Source organism: Cyrtonyx montezumae, unplaced genomic scaffold (assembly GCF_038088225.1).
Source record: "Cyrtonyx montezumae isolate F1298 unplaced genomic scaffold, pur_monq_1.0 scaffold_2, whole genome shotgun sequence".
NCBI classification, from domain to species: Eukaryota; Metazoa; Chordata; class Aves; order Galliformes; family Odontophoridae; genus Cyrtonyx; species Cyrtonyx montezumae.
The window spans coordinates 19,056,043-19,072,388 of NW_027071936.1; the positions used below are offsets into that span (position 1 = coordinate 19,056,043).

Consider the following 16,346-nt stretch of genomic DNA (forward strand, 5'->3'; position numbering starts at 1 on the left):
AATTCAAGCATGGTTTTCAAGATTAATTATTAATGTTGGTAATTACAATCTCACTGTAACTTAGCTACTGTAATTTCAGCTAGCTAATGCTAAGTCCTGATAAGGAATCAGATTCTAACCGTGGAAATATGCTCAGTATTCTACGTAGCTTATAGAACTTAAAGACCTGCACATCAATCGATACCATGTGGCTGAGTAGCACTAAGTGCAGCACACCTAGCCCTTCAGCCCCGGCCGGCACAGCCCTCTAGTGGAGATGCAGGACGAGTTCTGCTGAGATTCCGCTGTGGTTTGCTCCTGGTCCTCCTCCTTTCACGCTGCTGTCAACTCAGTGTAACTGCTTTCCAGTCAGGCTTGGCCAGAGGTGATCTCTCTTCTTGCTCTTGCCCTCATAGATGACTGTAGCAGCAAAGAACAGATACCTGTGCAAACTTAAGAGCACCTGCAGCCCACCTGGAGCAGGTATGCCAGTGATCTAATTGCCTCACCAATACTACCTGGGCACAGGAAGTCTCTCAAGGAAGAACACTACTGAGCAGTAACTCTGAGTGCAAGCTTCAGTACACCTTTTATTTCCTCTTTTTCTCCTCTATTAGTGTCTCCTACCACAAAGGAACAGAAGCAGCTGCTTCCATCATTTTTATTTTTCCAGCTCTGTTATGGGGTAGAGATGAAAAAAGAAATACATTTTTTACTATCAGCCAAGTTTAGACACTACCATTGTACTTCTGGACAATACTGTTACTTAGCCTGTCAGAAACCTGCTGGGATTTGTTTACTGGCCCTATTCCCATCGTGCTTATATTTGTTCTTTTAATTATCATTTCTTGGTTTGCAGGCTTTTTATAGTTGCTCAGGTCCAAGAACTGCGGTGCTGTGCCTAAACCTGAGTGTGTCCACACACACATCAAGAAATACTGCTGATGGAAAGGCAAAGTTAATGTCCTAGAGAAAAATCAAACATTTCAGCTCTTTATGATGAAAATTTCATCACAATTGTAATCACTGTTCCCTGAGATGTCTGCATCCCCTCTCAAGGGATCTTTCTATCACTTCAAGACTTATATAGGCAGTGGCAAAATTAAAAAACAGTTTTATGAAGACCACATCAAGATACTTGGCAAAACTCAAAAAAAAAAACCCAGACCTACGACGAACATCCGATACTGCTTATACACCACAAGTCTGGCAAATTCAAAAATTGACTCCCAAGTTTAAAGTCACAAAGACAATAGTTTAATATTGACCAAAAAAAAAAAAGCTTAAGTTAACGGTATTTTCTTCCTCGAAATAACATACTGGTCATATGAGAGTCATTGAGGAGTTCTGCTTTTAGCCCGGAAGACTTTTACAGTTACAGCTGAATTAAAAAAAAAACTATTTCTAAATGCGGGATGTTAACACAGAAACTGGAAACTTAAAACCTGGGATGAAGAACAAATTCAGTTGTTAAGATGACAGCAGTTAGGTGAGGCATTTTGCTGCCTTCTCCCTAACATGGAGAAAGTTCTCCAGGGTCTTCCCCACCACCATTATTTCAGGATTCACAAGTTACTGTTTTTAAAACACTAATGGGGTTAACTTGAAATCAAACGCCGTATGCTTCTAACGTCTTCTGTGAAGGTCTGAAGCCACCCTGTTTCAACTATTTGGTTATTCAGTGCAGAAAGTTAAAGATCACAGAAGGCATAACAGCTTTTAATACTCCATTAATATTATAGATTAAAAATTATTGCATAGTCTTATGCATCTCCTAGAACAGCGTCCTCTGCAAATTAAACATTTCAGTATAAAAGGAGCAACTCTTTAAAACACGAATTGCGTTCACTACCTCGACCTTCTGTCCTTTTTTGATTTGTCAGTACATTTGTCCATAGTTTTCTCGTTATCTCCTCTGCACTTGGGGCAGTACCATTTCCCCTTTGGTTTATAGGTGAGTCCAACACAGGAAAAGTGGAACCACTCAATAGGACACTGTTCGTTATCGCATCCTATCATTTCGCCGTAAGACACCTGGTTACATAAGCAGTAAGTTGGTTCGTTGGGATCAATGGCAAATTCCACAGGTGAAACCTCTCTCTCTTGTTTGGCTTTGGAGCGTTTCTTCTTCTTGGAAGATTTTGATCTCTTCTCCTTAGGTGGCTGATCGTCGCAGTCGTCGATCCCATTTGCTATATGGCACAGGTCACGGCTTTCACTGGTCCGCTGCCGACGAGGTCTACGTGAAGATCTCTCTGGCTGACAGGACTCCATCTTCACCTTTTCTAGAGGCTTCTCATTTTCAGACAGATCGTGACAACACTGAGAGTGTGCTTCCATCTGCCGGGCTCTATTCTCTACCAGTTCTTGCATCTGAGTAACTATTTGAATTTTTTCATCTCCGAGTTCTTGATTGTTGATTAAAGCACGCTGGAGATGCTGCTGCAAGCGTTTCTTCTGAGCAGGATCATTTTCTGACTTGTATTTTTCATAGACATCGTCTATTTCTTTTAAAGCTTCTACAAAATGAAGATAATAGGAATAATTACACAGGATAGAAGATACATTTCAGTATTTTCTTCAGCACATTCAAAACGATGAGAAATAGTAGGAGCTTTAATTATAGTATACCCTAGTGGGCTCAATCAGGTATTTAACTCAAGCTACATGTGAGCATCAGATCTGTGTTTAAGATGGTAATCTGTTGCGTGAAAAGCTCAAGTTCTGAGAAGCAGCAAGGTAATTTTGACCACTGGAAAAGGAAAGGATAAGGCAAGAAAGGTGACCACTGCTGCCAAAGTGAGGTTAGTCCAAATACTAACTCAGCATCTGACACAGCAGGAATTTTAGTTGAGATTCTTCATTAGTGACAAAGCCCTGGCCTACATACAAAGCAGGAGCTTGTCACAGCGCAGAAAGAAACTTAGAATTCACTATAATCACATGTAATTCATGTAACCATCACACAACACTCCAGAATTAGGATATGCAGGTCCTCTCCCTCCTTTTTATACACAGAGGTTTAGCGTTACATTTTCAACTACGCTTTGTTGTAACTAAGTATGACAGTGGAAGTTACACATTAGCAGATGTACAATCGTGATTTGAGATAACTGAAACCACCGAGAGTCGTGTTCGTTGTACCAAGAAGTTACAGCAAGTTGTGCCTCAGTGTAAAACACAATTTTTCAGAATAGGAGACCTGTGGCTGAATGCATCACAGGATGTTTTCAAGCAGCTAGTAGCGAGTGGTTTAGTTTCACTCCTATGCTTTATGCTTCTTCTTGCATGTCATGCAAAATAACTGTCTTAAGTTGCTGCAAATCACAAAACTTAAACCTTCAAAGCGTGTTTAACAAACCCAAGCACGAGGCTAACAAATACCTTACGGGACTGCCTTTGTCTGTTCTCTACATTTTCCATTTTGATGGATCTTAAAATAATATTTTCCAGACCAAAAGCGACACTAGATTCTTGCAAAAAAGACAGAGGAACTGCTGAAGCAGAAGGAACTAAATCAGTAGAGCTGACAGCGAGATCTGACAGGCTGCTAGATACAGTACCAATTCCTGCAGAAATAACTTACAGATTTTTAGCAGGTAAGTGAATTTATGAATGATACCCAACTACTTCCACGACCAGAAGGAACGCGGAACAATTGCTCTTTCTGCAGACCTCTGTTTTACAAACTGCCTTTCATGTTTAAATTATTGTCTGCTTTGTACAGTTGTGGAATGATTCAAGCTCACACTAAATGGAAGCCATAGCTATTATCTCAATGTTGTTCACAGTGATTTCTTTTCCTGCTGACATCTTGAAACGGCAGCATAAGAGGGAACAGCCACTTTTTACTATAAATTCTAAAACCTGTACAGAAACAGAAACTGAGAGCACTCTGCTCTACTCCAGACCTTCACCAGAGGAAGATAAAGTCAGTGCTCTGCCCATCTAATAACTCACACAGCCTATTTTTCCTCAATGCCAGTACTCCAGCTGTCATTGAAAACACAGGCTTTGTTTTCCTACAGCCTCAGCTGCATCTGTTGCCTTGACAGGGAAAAAATTTTGCTCCTGAAAAGTGCAGAGTAAGGAACTCTGTAGTCTAAAGAACTAGAAAGACATTATCAGAGGACAATATTCTGTTGCTACATTATCTCCTATCCAGCCTCCTGCAAGGCAAAAAAACAGTACTGTGAGTGTAGCTGCGGATGTCCCACACAGGGAATGCCCTGCCTGGGAGAGCCCACAGGCACTAACTGCTTTTCCATAGTGACAGAGAAAAATCCCCTCTGCATTACTGACACCTTTTGAATCAATCACTACCTGGGTGCAGCTGGTGGATATACACCAAACACCATAAATGCATCACATCAGAACAAATGCCCTCCCATTCTCCAGAGGGTAGCCAAGTTTCTAACTAGCAGAGGGAGGAAAAAAATCCATAGTGACAGAGACAGAAGTTCACTTAAGTACTTCCTTATTAATCCCTATGACTGAAGGAGATCTCCCTCCTAGACAGCTTTAAAACCTCTGCTTAAAGAAAGGGATAAAAATAATAATCAAGGACCAAGTGTCCATTACATTAATCTGCTTAAGTCTGGTGAGGCTGAGAAAAAAAGGAAAGGGTCCCAGCTTTCTCAGCAGGGGAGCAGCTTTGCTTCTCCCGCAAGCACCAGCGCTACCTCTTACACTAGCCCAGACTACACCGGGGTACCTGGACACTGCAACCCATGCTCCTATCTCACGGGGACAGGCTCCCACCCGTGCCGTCAGTGGGTCTGTGCCGCTCTACTGCATGTTTTGATGATGGACACTTGCACGGAGTAGCGTGGCAGTAACTGGAAATGCAAACCCTACAGCAGAGCAGTCCAACAGCACGAGGCGCAGGGAGCGCAGCCCCTATCATCGCACACGCGTTTCAGAAGCGGCCGGGCCGACTCCTGCTGACGGCTCCGCGTTTCCCCGCCGGGCAGGGTACCCAGGGCTCCCAATACGGGGCAGAGGAGCGAGGCTCGTAGCGACCAAGCACGCGTCAGCAGGGAGCAGAGGCCGCGCTAACGCCGAGCGCTGCGGACAGGGCATTTCAAGCAGCGCAGCCCCACACCTCGTGCTCGCAAGCTGCCCCCCTACCTCCGCGGGGCTGCGTTCAACGCTTCCCCTTCCACTCCCCGCCTGATCTTAAGCTGAGAACGGGGGCCACGGCCTAACGCCGGGCGCAGAGGCTCCGCGGCTCCCGTTGCCCGGCCCGCCAGGGGCGGGGCCCCTCCCCAACGGACACCGAGTGCGGCGTCCCCAGCACCGCCGCCGCTCCCCGTACGGGCCCGGCGAGTGGCCGCAGCCCGGAGCCCCCGCTCCCCGAGCCGGGCGCATGTGCGGCGGGCGGCCGCCATCCCCCTCCACCCCGCGCCGCCCTCCCCTCCGGTCCCTCCCGCCCCTCCCGCTGCCCCGCGACGGAGGCCGCGTCCCGGAGCCCACCTTGGCACCGGGTGTCCACCTCCCGCAGCAGCGACACGTTGCGCTGGATGTCCAGGGGCAACGACTCCACGCACTCCAGGTAGTCGTGCACGTAGAGCGAGAGCAGCCGGGCCCGCTCCCCGCCCGGCGCCGCCGGCCCCGCCACCAGCTGCGGCCCCGCCAGCATCATCCCCCCGCTCCAGCCGCACATCCACCGCCGGCACCGGCTCACGGGGCAGCCCCCGCCCGGCCCGCTCCGCTCCGCCGGCCCCGCTCCGCCGCCGTCGCCTTCCGCAGCCGCCCCTCTGCCCGAGAGCGGCCGGGCCGATCCGCGCCGCGTGCACTTCCGGGCGGGGCGGGGCGGGACGGAACGGGGCCGGCCCGACCCGCGGCGGGACCCGCGCCCCTCTGCAGCCCCCGCGGAACGGCCGCCGCCGAAGCAAAACCCACTTGGAGCCCCCACCCCTGGTCTCCTAGCAAGGCGCATGCGCGACGCCCTGCCCTTATAAGGCGCGGCTACAGGCTCTGCGAGGGGTTCGCATTCTCCCGCCTTCCTCTCCCTCGCTCTTCTATTGGCCCGGCGGGCGGGAGGGGGCGGGACACGGGGGAGAGGCGGGGCTTCGCTTAAAGGCGCGGGATCCTCAACGGCCGCGGCAGAGCTGTGAGGACGGGGTCCGCGCCACAGGGTGACCCGAGAATAAAAAACACCTCAGTGTTCCCTATGCCGAGAGCTGTCAGACTGACAATGGCATCGGAGATGTTAATGGGTTACACTGCATAAAGCCTGGTTAAGCTGAGACTACTCAAAATAATACCGCATTCAGTTCATTATGTCTACAAACTATCCGCACTTGTCATGGCGAAAATAACAACCTCATTCCTTTGTAATTTCCCAGTCTGTTTGTAAGAGTCCTCGTCTGAGTGTTTCTCCTGTGAAGGATTACTTCATCACATTACACATTTACTCTGATAAAATATTTTCGTGTATTTAACCTAAGCATTATTTTCTCCATTTGCAGTTTTGCCTCTACTCCATCATTTTTTAATGTCCTCAAATCACAGTTGGTTCCTGTCATTTAATAGTGCACAAGTTACGCTTTTTCAGCTTCCCACTGAAAAGTCTGGGAAGCATTTCAGCCTATGAAAAAAAAAAAAAAAAAAAACAAGAAAAAGCAGCATTATTGAAAAAAAAAAGTCTGATATGGGATTGCAGTTATGAAGGACACACCTCGCCGTTAGTGGAAAAGCTCAAAGGGTGACAGAAGGGTGCTGCCTCTAAGCAGATGGATCTGGCTTGATTTTTGATAAGGAATGCTTATGTGGTATCCACAGGATGAAGAATTGTCCAAGATACAGAGGAAAGAAACACAAAGAAAAGAAAGAATGAGTACAAGCCAGGTGGTGTTTGTGAAAAATCAGCTGCAAAAAGCAATAAGCCATAGAAAGGTCATATGGAAAGGCCGTGGGTGGCTGTTGTATAACAGATATTTGAGGAAGAGATGCCTCTTTCCAGGGCTACTAGCTACTAGATAGCGTGTTTGTCCAGGTAACTTATTCATGCTAGTGCTCACTCTGTTTTGCTGCCACACAGCACAGGTCATGTGGGAAGCACATTCTTATGTCTTGTGAGGACCAAACATGCACAAGTCACACCTCTGTAATCAAGTTTGTGAAATGAGAGCACGCAGTGCACCGACAGGAAGTGTCAGCAGTTAGTCAGGTAGTTTCATTTAGACTGTAGACTATTAATCAAGGCTGTTAAGAGTTAACGAACAGGTTGCATTCAAGAATTTCTCAACATACAAAGTCCCTCTATTCTCATGTTGATGTATCTCTTAGTACTATAGTTAATTAATACCATGCTATGAAAAACATTTTAACAGATAGTGAAAAAAAAAAACGTAAAATCACTGAGTTTGTGCATTTGAAACAACACCAGTCATCTGCTGAAAGCCTGGCCTAGAGCATTCATAATACTGTCATGTATGTGGGTGCTTTCCTTTCCACACTGGGAAATAAAGGTGGGAGTTATATGCTGTAAACATGTCTTGCCCTACAAACGTCTCCACTGACTGATAGGGGGGTGCACCTGTGCACATCTGTGTCTATTGTCATAGATGTCAGCACAATGAATTCTGAACTGTACGCCAAGATGGGGGTAATGAGATGCCTATAATTACCAGAATTCCCCTGAAAAACTGTAGGGAGTTCTGGCATACTTCATTAAACCTTGTGGCTGGCATGGAGTAAGGAAGTCTTATTTCATTTCCTTCCCATTGTGGATTTTTTTTTCTCTTTAATTTCTGTTTATGCACAAACGATTTATCTCTCATGCACCTGGCAGGTCACTGCCAATAAGTAGCACGGAGGAGTAATGTCATATATTCAGAGTAACTTTGTTGCACCCAGTCACAAGTGCTGTGTGCTTCTTGAGGTGCTGCTGCTATGCGGATTTCTTAGTGCCACGATTTCCTACAAATGACTGAAAATGGGTATTGTTCCATGCAAGTACTGTGTGACTCGTATGCACAACGCACAGAATTAAGATGGGGGCAGGTCGGGTCCAGGAGCAATGGGGATCACAGAATCACAGAATTGCAGGGATTGGAAGGGACCTCCAGAGATCACGGAGTCCAACCCCCTGCCACAGCAGCTCCCTAGCCCAGGTTGCACAGGTAGGCGTCCAGGTGGGTCTTGAACGTCCCCAGAGAAGGAGACTCCACCACCTCTGTGTGCAGCTGTGCCAGTGCTCCGTCACTGCACTGGGAAGAAGTTCCCACACACATTTGTGTGGAACTTCCTGTGCTTCAGTCTGTGTCCATTTCCCCTCGTCCTATCACCACGCACTGCTAGGTGTCTGTCCTCACCCCTTTGCCTCCTGCTCCTTAGATATGAGTTGCTAACAGCACAGCCTCCCGAGCAGAGGTGGCAGCAGAGCCACGTGGAAGGTACACAAACACAAGTTAACTGTGGTGAAGCGGACCAAGAGTGGCATGTTGTTCAGTGCAAAACACTGGAAAAGTGCACATTTAAGCAGAAAAGAGAAAAAAAAATAATGCATTCTGCAGAGCATTATGTAAGAGCAGAGCTGCAGCTGCCAGTAAAGGGCTGAACTAAAAGGGACGGATGGCCTGAGAGTGAGCCCCGTTGTGTTGGTGCTGCGGCCCCGGCTGCGGGGCTCCGCTCTGCGCACTACCTGCGTGTCTGTGGCCGTGACGAGGGCCCGCCCCGCGCTCACCCGCTCGGCCCGTGGGCGTCTCGGCGGCGTAGCGTGGGCTGCGGGGCGGGGCGTGCGCCGGCGGCGCGCGGCACTCTCTGCCGGCGGTCCGGGGACTTTCCCCTAGGCGGGCGCGCGGCCCTCGAGGAACGGGCGTCCTCCGTATGTGGCCTAGAGAGCAGGTCTTCAGAACATCCCCCTACCGCCACTCCCCCGCGCTAATTTATCACTCTGAACATAGCGTTCTCGGAAGGTCACGGTGAGCGATGTCACCGCCCGGCTTGCACTGCTTGCCAGCCTCGGGAAACCATACACTGCCGGGGAAGCCATACAGCTGCCACTTGAGGCAATATCTCGCTGCCCGCCGTACCGATCCCGGCGGGATAACGCGGCCTGACGCAACTCGCGGTGCCACGCGGGTGCGTTATGCAAATCAGTGAGCCGCGGCCACGCCCCCAAACGGAGAGCACATGCGCAGCCTGCTACAGCCATTAGCCGAGCGGTGGCGCCTCGGGCGCTTCTGTTCGCCCGAGTTCCCAGCGCCAGGAGCACTCACCGGGTGCATCCCGCACCACGTAGGGAGCAGCGTAACAGGCTGCGAGCCACACTGCGGGGCACGCCGAAGAAGTACGTGTGGGGAGCTCTGGAGAAACCCACCTCAATAAGGCCGGCCAAAGGGCCAGCAGCACAGGGCCCAGCTGGAAGCAGGGCTGAACGGCACACCCAGAAGTGTGACATCTGGTTCTGCAGCTGCTGCTGCTCAGCATCACATCCAGCACAGCTCTGCGGTGCCCCTGCGGTTTAGCCCCAGCATCACAAACGAGCTCAGAGGATTTCAGTGGGCACATTCACTGCTGAGATCCCAGGAATCCCTACTAGCTCACACAGCACTCCCATCAGCGGATCTGTCAATCAAGTGCCAGGTCACCATTAAATGGTACTCACTACTGTAATTAGACAAGATGGATGCAAAACAACACTGGAGAGACGATGCTTTTACAATTACATGGCATTAACCAATAAATTAGAACGTGCAATTTGTGCAGCTGTTTCCAGAACACTGAAAATCAAGTACATCTCCTGTTTTGCTTCAAACCATTGTGAACAGCACATAAGAAGTGAGGGGCTCAGTGCAAACATTTGACAGTGCTGCCTCTAGAAGACAAAGACAGCTTGTTTTTGCTCATCTACCTCTCAGTACATCTTAGAAAAGCACAATCAATTCCTCTACAGGCCCACTCAATCTCACAGTATTGAAATCCCACATTCCAAGGAAACAACCTAGCAGGATTACGCCACATCCCTGCTCAAAGTAAAGGTGCCACACAGTTAATTAAAATGGCCAGAATAATTAACAGCTATAAGAAAGTACTAAAATCTTTGGGATGTGCATTTATATTGCTTTAGTAGCAGTCAAATAATGTTTAGTATAGAAATCCATGTTTATTTGAAAAAACAGCAAAGAATTTTTCACAATATAAATTAGATCTACTTACAGAGTTTTAGTGGCGGAAGCAGCTGTGACTTGACTGTTAATTGGTTATTTGCCAGTGTAACAATGGGATCTAAACTGCCAGTGTAACGTTAAATTAGATCAGGGTGTCATTTATATTGTGAATTTTACAAGGTCTGAAAGAAATAGTCAACCAACTCTTTTCTAATAACAGCAACAGTGAACACTATGAACAATACAACTGAAATGAACGACTCAACTTCTTGACTAAAGTTTCTAAACAACTTTCAAGTATTATGGTCCCTACATACATACTCCTATGTGGCTAAAAAAGACATGGCAGACAACTGAGCACACTGCCACCATATTGTAGTCATTACAAAATTGTCAGGTTTTCAACAGCAAATTGTACCTTAACCAATTAATTAAAAATAGAATTAGGTAGACTATTTTGCAAATAAAACAGCACACTAGTGTGCCATGTATTAAGGCATACCTTTAAATTCACACTTGTCATCTCTAACAAGTTTCATACAATTGCTACCAAGTGAAAGACATAGGGATGTCTTGCAAAACTGAGAAAGAAATACAAAATATCTGGAAGCCTACGTTTTTAAAGTACAAAATTAACCTTCAGTCCTTGTGTTGAAATACTATACACGGTACAAAGAGTGATTCTCCCCCCTATATGATCTCCCGAGGATTTAATAAAGCTGGAGGTAAATTTGAGGGTTTTGATTCTTCATCCAGAAGTACCAAATCTTCAATTTCACTACCTTTGTACTTCCTTTTACATATTTTTACGATAACTTTCTTCTTGAGGAATAATTTCAAAGCTTCTCTTGAAGCAACTGCTTTGGCGTTTTCCATACTTTTACCACAGCCAGTACCCAAATACACAGACTTGCACCTCAGTTCACAAACTATATTTTCTAGAGAGCTCTTATTTTGAGGCAAGTCTGCAAGTTCCTTCAGGGGAACGAAAGCAACATCTAATGTAGCTTTTACAGACTGGATGGATGAGTTAAGAAGTTCAGTGTGATTTACATTAGGACTGAAGCCTCCCACGGCAACCAGTTTCCAGGCTACAGCCTTATACAGTCTGTTGAAAAAAGGCTGCCTTTCCTTTGCATCTTCACTGGTTAACGGTTTGCACAAAGCCTTAGCAGGGCCTTCGCTGGCCTTTGAACCACTCTTGGAAGCAAGCTGTGATGAACTCTTGGCAGCATGAGCCGCACTGCGGGAGGTACCTTGCTGTGCACCACTCCGAGCAGCCAGCAGCGATGCCGCCGCCTGAGCGCTGCTCTTGGAGGTCAGCAGCGAGGCACTCTGCTGCGCGCCGCTCCGTGCGGCCAGCAACGTGGCAGCCACCTCTGCACTGCTCTTGGAGGCCAGGAGCGAGGAGCCCACTTTGGCACTGCCCTTAGAGGCCAGCAGCAGCGAGGCGCCCACCTGGGCACCGCTCTTGGGTGCCAGCAGCAGCGATGTGCCTGCCTGAGTGGTGCCTTTGGGGGCCAGCAGCAGGGAGGGGCCCGCCTGGGCACCGCTCTTGGACATGGATGGTAGACCACTCGCTTGAGTTTTGGAAGACAGCAGCACAGCACTTGTTTGTGTTGTGCTCTTGGCAGCGGTCACCGGCACCGCTGCTGCCTGCAGGGCACTCTTGGCAGCAGCTGGTAGCACTGATGCCACCTGTGGGGTGCTCTTGGTAGGGGTCACTGCCACCGCTGCTGCCTGTGGGATGCTGTTGGTGGCAGCTAGTGGCACCTCTGCCACCTGTGGGGTGCTGCTGGTGGCAGCTGGTGGCATCACTGCCACCTGCGGGGCAGCAGCTGGTGGCCCTGAACTTAATGTAGGTTTTTCAGGTGATGGCACATTTTCACACTTGCCTTCCTTAACTGGATTTTCTTCTGCCTCCTTTTCAGATGAAGATGGAGCTGAGCTTTGCTCAACAGTACGTTCAGCATTAGTAGGCTTCTCTTCTATTTCTGTGATTGATGTGGTAAATGCTTCTTGGTTTGAACTGGAAGTTGACAGGGAGCTTTCTGAATCTTTGCTAGTATCTTTTTCCTGCTTTTTGGGCAACATGCTCTCTCCTTCCATAGGGGCTTCTGCCTCGGCTGTTTTCACATCTTGTTTAGTGTCCTTAGAATCTCTGCATTTCTCAACAGCTCGCTTCTTGGCGGGCTCCTCTATCCCTTCTGCAAAACAAAGTAGGTACATTATCCCTCTTTGGGTTTCTGCACTTTGAAGCAATTTATCTTATTTTCTAAAAACCCCAGCAGTTATCCCACTGAATATTAAAGTACATATTAGGAACACACCTTGAACTGCAATTTCAATTAATCTGTTATTTCGTAGTATTTTTGTCTTTTTTGACACAAAAATCTGGAAATGCAACCTATCATTTCAAAACATTTTCATGTTTGTTTGACAAAAATAGTAATAATAATAATAAAAATGCCCGGACACTAGACTTTGGGTTTTTGCTTGCAATCTGAAGGCCCGTATGTTCTTGTACCTTGAAGGCCAAAGCAAAAATGGTCAAAGTAGATTTAACAGATTATCAGACCTTAAATACAAGTGTACTCTGTCTAGTAATGTGAGTGTGTATTTAAAATACCACTTCAGGATTTCTTTTAAGAAACAATGGACTGAGTTTCTCACAAAGCCACAGCATTACTTTGCTTTTAGCACCAGGCAGACAAGAACGCATTTAAAGCTACAGCACAACCACCTATATCACATTAAGAGTTGGCAACAGCTGTAGAAGTTCAAGAACATTACCGCCATCAAATGAGCTCAATATCGCCAGCAGAATATGTACACGTTACATCTGTTTTAAAGGCATCAACAAGCAAAAAATAATTAACAAAAAAATAGGGGAAAAAAACAAGGAAGAGTTTTAAAAGTCAGTTGTTCCGTTACTTTATAGACCCGAGGCAAAGCTAGCACATTCAACACAAGCATATTCTAGTCTCCTATGTATTGTCACAGCTATGATCTGCTAACCATTGCTACTTGATATGCCTCTTTTCTTCACCTTGGCAACCAGTTCATCTCTCGTGGTGTGGACGGGCGCGCCGGTCACCTGGATGCCTTCGGCCATTTCCAGCGCCTTTTCCATGACCTGAGGCGGGTACCTGCAGGGGCGAGAGCGGGACGGGAGAGGGACGGAGGGGAGAGGGATGGAGAGGATGGAGAGGAGGGGGAGGAGCGCTGTCAGCCACCAACCAACCAGGCAGGCAGGCAGGCAAGCAGCCGCCCTCCCCATCCGCACACTCACCGGCAGCCCAGGAAGACGTGGTTGGCCCACACCATGGAGAGGGAGACGAGGCGCCGCAGCTCGGCGCTGCCCGCCGCCGGCGGCTCGCCCACATTGCGCAGCAGGAACTCTCGCCGGTACCGCCAGTGGTGCTCGGGCTCGCAGGCCCCCCGCAGCGCCTCTACCCACGCCACTTCTTCCGCCGTCCGCTCCAGGGGCTCGGCCGGCCTCTTGCCCACCATGACCGCTTTTTCCGCTCCGCGGGGGCCGGCCCGCCCGCCTCGCCTCGCCAGGCCCCGCAGCGGAACAACGGCTCCGCTGCCGCTAGCCGCTTCCGGCCGCGCGCGATGACGTCACAGTCGGCTCGCGCCCCCGCCCCAGGTCACGTGACGGCGCGAGAGGCGGCCCCGCCCCAACGGCTCCAACGGCTCCAACGGCTCCTACTCCCTCCGCCCTCTTGAGGGCGCTGTTGCTGCGATTTTCCCGTTAGTTTCGCTCGCTTCGTCGCGCTGAAATGTGGGATGTGTAACGGAGAGGGCGCGGGCTGTTCAAGCACGTTCCCGCTTCCAGGAGCTTCTGGGGAGCTCTTAGTCCAGAAACAGCTCTTTATCCAGAAACTAAAAGGCCTGACACATTATCTGGTACTAAAGTGACTCAAGCACTGATTAGAACAATATTTTCTTGCCCAACTTGACAGAGGTACTTCTTTGTCCTCTAACCATGTGGGTGAACACAACCACAGATGACAGCTGGGGAAGTCAGAATCCTTTTTGCCACACAAAAAGTTTTTGTGAGCATCTTCTGCGGTCTGGTGCCTTTCTGTCACGTTGTGCTCTTAATTTGTAGTTAAGTAGCACTCCTTCTGAATCAGCATAGCCTTTTTCTTGGGACAGAGGCAACCGAGTACTGGTGTCAAGCTGGAAACAGGCCAGATCCCAACCCCAGAGTGTGGAATGTCGTGCATGTGCCCACACAGACACGTAGCTGTCTGCCTGCAGTGCTCTCTGAGAACTAGACACATACCGTGTCGCGGGTTGATTAAAAAAGTGCCTTTAGTAGAAAAGAGAGAAAAACACTGCTGTTAATTTTAAAAAAGGAAACAAGTAGTGTTTTCGTTCTCACCAGGAAAGGCAATTTTGAAGTTAAACACCTCATTGATGGTGCTAATACTGTGCATTTAATTTTAAGATTGGAAGAAAAGAGATGTTTTTGTTCCCACCAGGGAAGGATCTTCTAAATACCACATTGATAGTAGTGTTGCTAGAGTCATTTGGGGCTTGATAATAGCTTCTTTTGGCAAGATACAACTAAAATCTCAAGGTGAATCGTACCAGCATCTATAATCACAGTACTGCACCTGCACTTGCTGTATAATAAAGTTTATTTCTGCCTTTGTAAACTAGTGAATTATTATTTTTCCAGAGTCAAGTCCTGCTGAAACACAGAGGGCAGCAGCCCCAGTGAGTTCAATTATGTTCTGTGCAGTTAAGGTTAATATATAGTGACACTCGTTACTCAGCTTACTATGAGAAGTGTACCCTTAACATCACAGCAATACCAAAGATAAAACTCAGAGTAGAAGGGTAATATCAGTGGGACCTTACTGGCTAGTCCAGTAAATCCTCTGAAGACCATCTGTAGGTTGGTCCTTGAAATAAGGAAGCACTTGCACAGCCTGGCTTGTGTTCATTAGGAATGCAGTTTGCTTTGCTGGAGCAGAGCATTGAAGGTCTCATAGACTGGCTGAGGACTGCACTTGCAGAGGGACATATCTGCATGTGCCAAGATAACCTGTCATTACTGTTCAGTGAGCCAGGGGATATAGCAGTGCACATCTGCCTTCTGATCTAATTACCTGAGTGAATGGGAACTGTTGAATCACAGCCTGAACCACGGATGGATCACCTGAGGTGAGCACTGAGTCAGCCACAGGAGCACAGGTGAAGGCAATGTACCTGTGTGACAGAAAGGGGTGGAGTCTGGCTCCACCTCTCCCAGACCCCATTTAAGGGCTGACCACCACAGGAGACAGGTCTCTTTTTGGAGGTTCCTTTGAGTTTCCTACTGTGTGCCTGGGGCCTGGGTGAGCATTTTCCTTTATTTCACTTGTCTCTTTTCTATCACGGTAATCTTTCTAACTCTACCTCTACCACTTGTTAAGTATCTCACCTACGATGCTATTTTCTTTTATTTGTTCTGTTCACCATACTCTGAGGTTGTGGAAGCATGTTAGTTATGACTGTTCAGGGTTGCCCTTAGAATGGCAGAAAACATTTACTATAATATTGTTAATGACTATGTAAGTTTGCAAATGGGAGGACAGGTAGAGTAAATCTGTGTCTTTGTTTCTCCACAGTTATGTTGCCATAAACAATTCCGGTTTATGAAGCCACGTGGTCTCCTGAGTCTTCTCTGCTGAGGGAAACTTGCTGAAGTTGCAGTAGATGAAACTAAAGGTAAAAATGAAGAGTTAAACTGATAATTTTCATTTACACCTGTACTTTTATTGCTAGCTTGAAGTACTATTTTTGCATTAGTAGTATGTTATACATGAAATATATAGTGATGCCTACAATAGGGTTGTCAGTTATTTCCCATTATGTAAGTATGTTAAATTAAAGCGGCTATTATTATAAATGTGTCTTACTACAATATAATGTGCCTTACTAAACATCCATTGCTTGCTGTGAAACCTTCCACGCTATGGGTGGAAGCTTAGGATGGCCTTCCAGATTGTTCTTAGGTCATGTTCTCTAAGGCAGAGGAAAAATAGAATAGCTTTATCTTGGTTAAAATATTGTGGTTAAATTTGAAGAACTTAAATGTCTTAATGCTCTGCAACAGATCTGGATTTGTCATGATAGCCTGAGTTGGAAGGAGTTGATATGGAAGGTGTCTGGTCTTCTGAATACACTTGGCAAAATTTATAGGCCTTTTGGGAAATGAGTTTTCTGCATTTCTGACTTAACAAGAGTGGT

At 47.5% G+C, this 16,346-nt stretch overlaps 1 protein-coding gene across 3 annotated transcripts; it reads right to left on the minus strand.

Moving 5' to 3' along the window:
• Positions 1 to 1,377: 1,377 nt before the first annotated feature.
• LOC136048746 (inhibitor of growth protein 2-like) lies at positions 1,378 to 13,661 on the minus strand. 3 transcript variants are annotated; one of them, XM_065736534.1, is made up of 4 exons: positions 13,390 to 13,661; positions 13,116 to 13,246; positions 11,609 to 12,304; positions 1,378 to 2,495 (listed from the first exon to the last, which is right to left on the minus strand). In XM_065736534.1, exons 1-4 carry the CDS (start codon positions 13,608 to 13,610, stop codon positions 1,828 to 1,830), a joined length of 1,716 nt encoding a protein of 571 aa, XP_065592606.1. In that variant the 5' UTR covers positions 13,611 to 13,661; the 3' UTR covers positions 1,378 to 1,827. The 3 variants fall into 3 exon arrangements, with proteins under 3 accessions (XP_065592606.1, XP_065592605.1, XP_065592604.1); XM_065736532.1 differs by lacking the exon at positions 1,378 to 2,495 and having other exon boundaries at positions 10,698 to 12,304; positions 13,390 to 13,646; XM_065736533.1 differs by lacking the exons at positions 11,609 to 12,304; positions 13,116 to 13,246; positions 13,390 to 13,661 and adding an exon at positions 5,455 to 5,787 and having other exon boundaries at positions 1,378 to 2,498.
• Positions 13,662 to 16,346: the final 2,685 nt, after the last annotated feature.

What these genes read in the sequence shown, in the direction of transcription:
- LOC136048746 (XM_065736532.1), bottom strand. Translation starts at nt 13,610, where the DNA reads ATGGTGGGCAAGAGGCCGGCCGAGCCCCTGGAGCGGACGGCGGAAGAA. An exon ending in CACGTCTTCCTGGGCTGCCG is followed by an intron (nt 13,247 to 13,389) that starts GTGAGTGTGCGG and finishes TCGCCCCTGCAG; the next exon opens with GTACCCGCCTCAGGTCATGG. An exon ending in AGGCATATCAAGTAGCAATG is followed by an intron (nt 12,305 to 13,115) that starts GTTAGCAGATCA and finishes TTTGTTTTGCAG; the next exon opens with AAGGGATAGAGGAGCCCGCC.